Raw genomic sequence first — 9,475 nt, 5'->3', positions numbered from 1 at the left:
TATCTGTGCAGTTTTTGAGGTGGCCAAATGGGTACCATGATATCGTTGGCACTGAAGATGAAGTTAGCTGTGGTGCAATTAGCATCAGACTGGAGAAGGAAACACCTGTACAAGCAACTGGTTCCACCTCCAGGATTTCATGTAGCGTTTCCTTGCTGCTGGTCCCCTGGTTCCTGCATGCATCATCTGGGAAGGGGGCGTAGGGTGCGGACAGTTATACCATTGCACTGACACCACCGGCACAGGGGCCAACAGAAGAAGAAACCCAAACCCGTACGGGGGAGGGTGTGTGTTAGGGGAAGAAGATGGTACTTCTAATCAGTTGGGCAACTTGAGTTTTTTCCTCTCCCACAATTTACTTCTAGATAGCATTAATTATTAATTAATTATTCGGGAATATTTCCATCTCGACAGCAAGGAAACTGACACTCTCTTTTGCCCGATCCTATAATGGAACACTTTTTGCCTCTCCCTGCGGAAAACATCAACCACAGGTCCCAAGTGTTTACCTGCACAGAAATCCTCACATCTTACTTTTTGCCTCTGGCTTATTAGGTTATTTTGGCCCACAGATCTTTGGAGTAAGTTATTTTGAAAAGTGAAATAATCCCTTAGTTCTAAGAGGGAAGGCTACTCTGATGCGCTCGATCAGCCACTTCTGTATGTTTCCCTTTAGTGGAGGCATTTCCTTGTTAACACTTCCTTTTCCCTCAAGAGTCCAGCTGCAATTCCCATCGTTTAATTCGTCTGCCAACCTTCTGCTCCGTTTATACATCCCCAAAAGAACTGCCCTCCCCCCGCCCCGAAAAAAGTCTGCTATCACTATTTGAATGAAAGTGGTAGCAGAAAAGATGGAATTTACAGGATGCATGAAGGCCTTTAACAGTCCAGTCACTCTCTCTCTCTGTCTCTCTCTTTTTGGCCTGTGTGTATATGGGTGTGTGCATGCTATGTGTGTATTTTGACTGAAATCTCGAGACATTTCTTTGGCTATCAGACTTCTGAGAGAAATTGCTTTGCACAGAAGCATAACATAGATGTAAGTATTGAACCAAATGTGCAGCTTATGTTTATATTACAAAATTAGTTTTGGTCAGCTCTCCATGTACGTGGCCAACAGACTGAGAAAAATCCCAAGCTCTGGTGTGGATAGTGGGCACAATTACAGCTTATGCCAGTGTTGACAGTTCATCGAGCAAAGCCCTAGTTATTTTGGAGTCTCTCCTGCGTTTCACTGGGGTCTGAGTGGAAAAGACACCATGCCCACTCTGTGGCCTTCCAGCAGACACTGGGAGCCACACGCGGGGGGGATGGAGAGATGGAGGAAAATGAGAAATGCGAGCTCCATTTTCTTTTCTCAAACCCACAGGTCATAGTGAGAAGAAAGCAACAGATGCTTTGGCACACGATCCAGGATGCCCCCCGCTGAAAACAAAGAGAAAAAAAAAGAGAACTCCCTCCCCCCAAATAAAAACCAATAGTGAGCCTCACAAAATGGCTTCAGCAGTGGCACCCCCCCGCCCCACAGGGGGTGACAGTAGATGGGAAAGATGAGAGAAGTCAGGCTTGCTATTTCTCCGCAAAGTACAAATGTAAAAACTTGGAACACAACTTCACACGCAGAGAGGAGCAGACTAATGGTCGCGTTGGCAATGTCGTGTTTCTGACTTTGGTTAATAGGTTCATAGTGAATCAGCACTTAGAACCTGAAGGATGCCGTCCGCAGCCCCTCCTCCAGGTGGTAGGCTTGTATTCGCTTTGAACAGAGAAAAGTTTCCTTTGTGTGTTGTTGGTATTTTGTTTTTTGTGTTTTTTTTTGGTTTAGTCGTTTTTCTTAAAATGTGTTCACATTTTCATAATACACAGAAAAAAGTATGTGGTTATTTGGTTTGCTTTAAGTCCCTTATAAAACTGGCTTTGGGGAGACAGGTCGGGGAGGGAACGAGCCTTCCTGCATACACCTGCACTGTGGTGTAGTCCTTGTTTAAAAATTTTCAAAAAACCTTTTTTTTTCTTTTTTGGAAAATCCCATGGACACGTATAAACCATCCTGTCCACTTGGTGGTTTTCTTAGTCTTTTACTTACAAGGGTGATGACTGGGACTACCTTAAAATTTGTTTTTAATTTATTTTTTTCTTTTTTGGGGGTTTAGGGGATGAAGCCCCAAGGGTGGAGTTTAGTTTCTGTGGATTTTTTTTTTTCTGATTCCGGGTGGGCGTCTCTTTAGGAATTTTCTTCCAGTGAGTCTGTTAAGGGTTCCAGAGGGACTGCCGTGGCCGGCTCGTGCTGTTTTAAGCGTTTAATTGTGTTCTTCAGGGCTTGCCTCTTATTGCAGAACCAAACTCTAACTACTTCCCGGTCATAGTTCAGCTTCTCGGCAATTTCGGTCATTTCCTGCCCAGAGGGGTGCGTGTTCTTCTCAAAGTGGGCATTGAGGATCTCAAGGGCCTGGGGCGTGAAGGAGGTGCGCCTCTTGCGCTTTTTGGATGGTTCACTCCCGATAAACTCGGTCAGGTTCTGCATACCTGCCCGATGGCGGGCCTCAGCCTCAGCCATCCACCGCTCAAGCACCGGCTTGATCTTCTGGGCACTTTTAGGGGTGATGTCCAGCTTTTCAAACCTGGCAGGATACAAAAGGCCAGGGTTCAGTTTGGCTGTCAGACTGCTAGCTATAGTGTTCTCTTGGGCTTCCTGTGGTAGGAAAAAGTGGCTTCTCAGGATGGTGTGTCTGGGGGGAGAATTGAAAAAGAACAGTCTTACACTGAGTCCTCTGCCAGGGTGGGCCTCCTGCCTGTCTGCCTGACTGACTGGCAGAGCAAATTCACTCCAGATAAGCAGCCAGCTGCAAGGTCGCCCTCCCCGCTCAAGCCAGCACCCGCCCTCGCGCATGCTTCATGCCCCTGCATGCAGCCCGCACACCCGCAAGCGGGCCAGGTGAGCACGGGTGGAGACAGCACAACACAGCAGCCATCACGACGGAAACAAAAACACTCGCAGATCTTTTTCCTGGAAATGCTTGAGATCTGAGCTTTGATTTGAATCCACCCAGCACCATCTCCCCTGAACTTCAGAATCCTTAAGGCAAAAATTAACACCAGGAAGTGACATCAAAGACAACAGCTGTCATGTTCTTTCGTTTAAAATGATTCTTTTTATGTTTTCCTTTTGGTTTCCTTGAATTCCCCCCCACTGACTTGGTGATAAAAATGTTCTATCTATGCTAATCGTCAGTGATGGCAACCGGGACAAGTTTCTTTTATGGTTCTCTTTTCATCTCTGTTTTGTGTCTCATTTTAATCTCTTTCTCTCCCCCGGCCCCCAGCCCTCTCCTGTCTCTGTCTCTGGTAACAAACACTTTTCACCAGATGTAAGTTAACAACATGCTCCCTTTTCTGGTAAAACATAGCCTCTTGCTACTTTACTGCTGGACTCAAACAGCTGGACACACTGTAATTGCTATGAACACCCCCCCCCCCGGATGTGCTAGGGCCACCTCATGCCTTCCAACACCGTCCAGTGTAATGGTGTACTTTTGCATCAGAGTATCAAGCTGTGTTTAACGTGCTATATCTGCAAACTGTACTTGAATGATATCATTTTCTGTAAATGAGGTCTTCTATATATCAGTTGCCATCTGCAATTCTTTGCTACACTGACTTAAAAAAACTATGAAGCATCTTGGACAAAACTATCTACAGTGCTTTAAGAGGTCATCCTGGTATCAAATTCATATGCACTCTCAACGAAATACAAAATAGTACCAATTCCTTTTATTTGTTTGTTGTTTGTTCTAAATCCAAATTCACAACCCTCCAGGATGACAACTTTGGATCCGTGGCATTCTCCTCTATCTTTTCAAGTTCAGTGCTGTCGAAAAACAACCCTCTGACTGCAGAGTGCATCTTATTACAATAGACTGTTTTCATGGAGCGAAAATGAACCCGCTTTGGCCGCAGTATGTTTTATAAGGATGCTTGCAAAAGGACACAAAAGGATAGGCTTCCTTTATGTGCCTTCATCTTATTTTTGGCACTGCATTTTAGATATCTTATGTTGTGATAAGCAGCGCCAATAGTATCAAATTTTAATGGGATTCCGATAGCATTCCCTTCCATGTATAGTTCAAGGAGTTATTTATTTATTTATTTTTTAAAACCCCAACTTTCAGCTGGTCAAAGAGGAAAGAAGTACATTTTGCTTTCAATATAAAATGAATTAATTATTTAATGCCATTTAATGAGCTGCTCACTTATGGCAGGCTCCCCTAAAGCCTTCATTGTTGTGTTCACTTACCATCATTCATTATAAAAGCCCCAAAACTGAAGTCTTGGTAGCATGGCAACAGGCTTTACAGCACCATGGCATGGGGGACAGAGCTTGTGATAGGGATGTCCAGTGTATTGCTGGTGTGTTTTCCTCTGGGTCTCTGATGCAGACGCACTTGTTAAAGCATTTCGAGTCACTGCAGCTCATAAGGGAGGAGTGACACCAGAGTGTGTGCAAATGCAGATTCTTCACCACCATGTAAATTAACTGGAGTGGTTCCACTGTCAGATCTTGGTCTCTTTCAAGACTTCCATTTTTTTTTTTGTTGGTAGTTAGCTCCGAAAACTACCCCACTGAAACACTAGAAGCTAGAGAGAGGCCGAGAAGTCAGGGCATCTGCCATCTTCTATTAGACAGTGAATTCCCAAAGCTGCTTTTCATTTTGGCCGTAGCGTTTTTGGCTTCCCCAGGGGAAGATTTTAGAAATCAACATATTTGACTGGGAATGCCCAAGAAACATTATGTGTGTTAGTGAAAACTTTAGATAGCACTTAAGCCACAAAAAGGAGATCACACTTTAGGACAAAGAAATAAGCCAAAGAGGACTTCAGCAACGATAGCACATGGGCAACAACCTCAAAACCTGTGGCGTGACTTTATCCCAAGGCTGTTGAGATGAAACAAAGTTAATGTTTCCCAACAGGGAGCAACGGTATTCATATCATTTGATGCTGCTCGTTAGTGCTGATGCTTCGGTACATGTTGTCTGGAATAACATATACAAGCCTTGAAACAAATTTCCCAGCAGTAGTATCCTTGTATAGACTGAATAAAGGTTATTTTCTACAGGGAGGTATCTTATAAGAAAAAACAGTAGGGGAGGCCAGAGAAGTGAGAGGATCCTACGGTGCTTTTTGTATTTAACAACAATCAATGGGTTTTATGGAAAATCATTGAGCAAAATGTGAGCTGCAAGCTCCTACCCCATACTGATGTTATTTATAACCTTAGTCTTAAACTGCAGGAAAAGTACACTTCTGTCCTTTGGGGAATACATTAAAAGTATAAAGAGCAGATAAAAAGACAGCATTTCATGGATCACCAAGAACAAAATCCACTTAAATGAGTTTAGAGTTGGTTTCTTGGCTTTTCCTGATGTAGGAGGACTCATAAGACATTGCCCAAGAGGAAAAAGCTCTTACCGAAGTGCCTTTGTCACCTCATGCATAAACATGGGATTAGTGCAACACACACATGCATGCGCAGGGTCTGCTTCTGGCGGCTTGACCCAGATCAACTCAAACACAGCCAAGGCTGGCTTCTGTCATTTATGTATTTAATTTCGGGAAGGATAGGGTGAGGTTAGGCCAAACCCTCACTACCCTTTTCTGAGCTATGGAAAGCAGCTGCTTCTTTTTTAAAAATGTGCTTTTAGACTTATGTCTGGCAAGGCAAGGTTAAAAATTCCTTTGTGGTCACAGGATGGTTAATATATGTTTTTTTTAAGGTGTGTTTTCTTGGAAAATCCGGATAGCCATCCCTGAGCAGAAATGGTGGGAGCATTAACACCACCTGGGACTGGCAGCTTCACGACATCAATCCACAGACAGGAGACCGTGGATCTCAGCTGCGTAGGACGGTGGGTTCAGAAGCCTCTGGCCCCCCGGTGGGGGGAAGGTGTGTATTTCCAATGAAACCGCCTTGGAAGTTCTTTGTGAGTTGACAGGAGTTATCAAGCCAGGCCCCCAAGTCTGCTTTAGCAACTCCACTTCCGTCAATATCACCAATCCCAACACACAGCTACCCCAGACTCCGTTCCCACACTCCACCCCTCCAGCTCGGCCCACCCGAAGAAGAAAAGCTGAGCCGAGAGGACAGACGAGGCCCGGGCCAGCCAGCAGGGGTGACAGCGCGTGGGCACGGGTTACCTGCAGATGGCCGACTGGCTGTACGCGGGGCCCTCTGTGGCACTGAGAGCCTGGCCCACCTGAGTCTGGGTCAGGCCAAGGGACAGGCGCCGGATTTTAAAAGCTTTGGCAAATTCTCGGATCTCCTCCAGATTAACCCCATCCACCTCACCCGCTGCCGTCTGAGGATCTGTGGAGATGTTTGCAAAAAATAGGATCAATGCGTCAACACACATCTCAGGGCTACGCGTTCTTGACGGCCGAGGAGAAAGTGGCTCGGTTCCTAATAGCAGAGCGGTGGGAAGCCACACCGCAGAACCTTCTTTGTCTGCCAGCTGAGGCACTCAAGCCCCCATCCTCAACTCATTCCACCTGCACAAATCATCCTTCAAGGTAGTCCTGTCCCAGATAAGACCACGTCAAGCCTACCCTGCCACTTCCACAATGCAAGAGCGAGCTCCTTCCCGCTTAACAGACAGCAGCCAGGGCAGGGGGGCACCAGCTATGGGGGGATGCGACTCCATTTTGCCCATAAATATGTTCAGATATCATGTAAAAATATAAAGATGGAAAGCTTTCCATTTGAAATGTCTTAGCTGGACGCTTTAGTGCTAAGAATAGCCCTTGAAAAAAAATAGTATTTTGTATTTTCCTGTACCCGATTACCGCTGCAGCCAGGCTAACAGATGGTAACGTTGCCTAATTTATTATGTTCACATTAGCCCCTCAGAAGAGCATGCTTATGAAGCTGTGAGACTAACAGTCTCCCCCTACCCCGCATAACAATCTCCTGACACAGACACCTTTGTCCCCCGAAAGGGCACAGAATAAAAAATGCCTACTGCAGTAAGGCTCCTTTGGTGCCACATAACTCGGTCAATTTAGGACTTATCAAGGGAAATGACACAACAGCCGGAGAATGAAACTATCCCCACCCCCCCACCTCCGGCTACTGATCTCTGGATAAATGAAAGCACACACCAAGCTGGAGACAGCATGGTTTGAGGATGGTGGAAGATTTCAAAAGACTGTTCCATCCTGCCTGGAGCGAAGCCATTCTCCCTGCAAGCTGACTCTATTGTTCTTCACCTCATTCCCCGGACTTAGGTGAAAAGTTTCTCTCTTCCTCTTTCTGCACAATCACCCAACAATTTCAGTCAATTACAGGACTTGTCTAAGGAACTGGGGTGTACCATATTAGTCTTCTGGGCCTCGGGCTATAGAAACTCCTGTTATCATGAAAAGAAATACATTGGTACCCCAAGGACCAATTTTTCAAGGACTTTTAAATAAAGATGTTAATGTCTGTGGCGAGGGGCCTTGGAGCTTCCTGTATAGATTCTCTCATTATAGGGGAAATGGACTCTGTCGACAGAATCAGCCATGGAGGTGTACGCTGTACCCGTATCTTTTCAATAAAAACAAAGTCCTGTAGAATTTTTACACATCATGAAGCATAATTTCATGGAGGAAAGATGGGTGGAAAGTGGTATAATAACTGCAGTTAGTCTCTGAGTATTTCTTAAGTGACTCCTAGGAGCCCTAATGAGTGGAGAGAAGGAACAAGAGAAAGAGAAGGGGCAGTTCCAGCCTCTGTGGAGTTTGCTGTCTACAGGGATTTGGGGCTCAACGTTACGAATGAGAAACAGAGAAAAATACCAGGTTGCGTATAGTCAAGGAGTAGTAGTGTCGCACCCACACTGGAATTTACAGAGAAGGGAGCGGTGACGGGAGGGAGGATTCATCTGGGTCTTACCCAGTGAGCAGCTTTCAGAGAATATTCTGGTCAGCGGGGGCAGGGTGCAGACGGGCACAGATGCAGGGGAGGGGCAGAGCGTGGTGGAGGCCTGCGGGGCGGGGCTGGTAGGGGGCGAGGGGTAGCCTGTGCTGGGAGTGGTGAATATTTCAGTTTAGGACATTAAGAATCTATGTCCATGGACGGGGCCAGAGGGTGACAATAAAACTAATTTGGCTGTTAAGATTAATTAAAGCCCTGCTTTTTCTCCCCAACTTCACCCCAGAAGGCCGGCATCATCTGATTAACAGACTTGTTTGGGTTGTGCCTGGTGGGAGCTGCCCTCTGGATCTTAATTCCCACCAGCGTGGAGCAGCTTGGAGGGTTTGCTAAGGATTCCGGGAGGTCCCATCCACGCACACAGCAGCTTTGAGCCCCTCCTCCATTTCTTCGTTTAAAAATTCCTAGAGCAGGGGCTTCCCTGGTGGCGCAGTGGTTGCGAGTCCGCCTGCCGATGCAGGGGACACGGATTCGTGCCCCGGTCTGGGAGGATCCCACATGCCGCGGAGTGGCTGGGCCCGTGAGCCATGGCCACTGAGCCTGCGCGTCCGGAGCCTGTGCTCCACAACGGGCGAGGCCACAACAGTGAGAGGCCCGCGTACCGCGAAAAAAAAAAAAAAAAAATTCCTAGAGCAGAAGTTGCAAATGAGCAGCTTGCAAATAAAACTCGGCTTTTCGAGTGCGTACAATTTGGGGGAATTCCTGGCCGACAGTAAACACTGGGAGATTTCTAAAGAAACATCTAGATTTGTCATGTTCTTCTGAAACGTTAGAAGCTTTGGTGGCGCCAGGTCCGCATCTGCCCTCGGGAGCAGTCAGTCAGCTGGCACTGGCCCAGGCCGCCCCTTCAGTTCCTACTCCCCAGCCCTCGCCGGACCTGCGGCCTTGCTGAACCTGTGTGGTGACCCTGCGTTTACAGCACGCATTCCCGAGGGGGCGGAAGTTGGTTCTGGATGTGGTCCCCCCAGGACCGAGGTACATAAACAGAACCGTGTGCGGTATCCCTGTGATATTAACATTTCATAGGGGAAGGCGGGCAGCGAGGATAGGAAAGTCTAAATGGGCTCCTCGTAGGCCGGGGACGCAATAATAAACTAAGAGTTGAGAAGGTCTGGTGTAGAACACAGAGGGACACTTGGTATAGCACAGCGTAGGGAGTGGGGCCTGGCCTCTCTCCAAGAGAGAAGGAAGAGGAACTCATGGCTTTGCAAACGTGGGCAGCGGAGGTTCAAAACTGAGGGTGAACAAATGGAAGCCGGAGACTTTCCTTGTAACGATATGGCTTTTGGGACAGTGGTTTTTTTAATTAGGTAGGTCTAGGAGTCACCTGATGGGACCCTGGATGTGCATTTTTAACAAGTACTACAGGCGATCCTGAGGCAGAGGACCCACTGACCCTGCAGACAGAGGCTTTCGCTGCGGCTCTGGCCTGACCGAGTCTGGGTGTGGCATCCTCTGCATGTCGACCCTTTACCTGCCTGCACTCGACCCTTTACCATCATTATT

At 46.9% G+C, this 9,475-nt stretch overlaps 1 protein-coding gene across 2 annotated transcripts in view; it reads right to left on the bottom strand.

The window, feature by feature from the left end:
* Nucleotides 1-2,224: 2,224 nt before the first annotated feature.
* POU6F2 (POU class 6 homeobox 2) overlaps nucleotides 2,225-9,475 on the bottom strand; it is a 451,657-nt gene continuing 444,406 nt past the window's right edge. Inside the window, exons 9-10 of one of the 2 annotated variants that reach the window (XM_060157347.1) lie at nucleotides 6,196-6,364; nucleotides 2,225-2,729 (exon numbers count right to left, since the gene is read on the bottom strand). In XM_060157347.1, coding sequence (XP_060013330.1) covers nucleotides 2,225-2,729; nucleotides 6,196-6,364 — 674 coding nt within the window. The remainder of the gene's footprint in view (nucleotides 2,730-6,195; nucleotides 6,365-9,475) is intronic. The other variant, XM_060157348.1, reaches the window with a different exon arrangement.

This window comes from Lagenorhynchus albirostris, chromosome 8, assembly GCF_949774975.1.
Source record: "Lagenorhynchus albirostris chromosome 8, mLagAlb1.1, whole genome shotgun sequence".
NCBI lineage: Eukaryota > Metazoa > Chordata > Mammalia > Artiodactyla > Delphinidae > Lagenorhynchus > Lagenorhynchus albirostris.
This window is presented reverse-complemented; position numbering and strand designations above follow the sequence as displayed.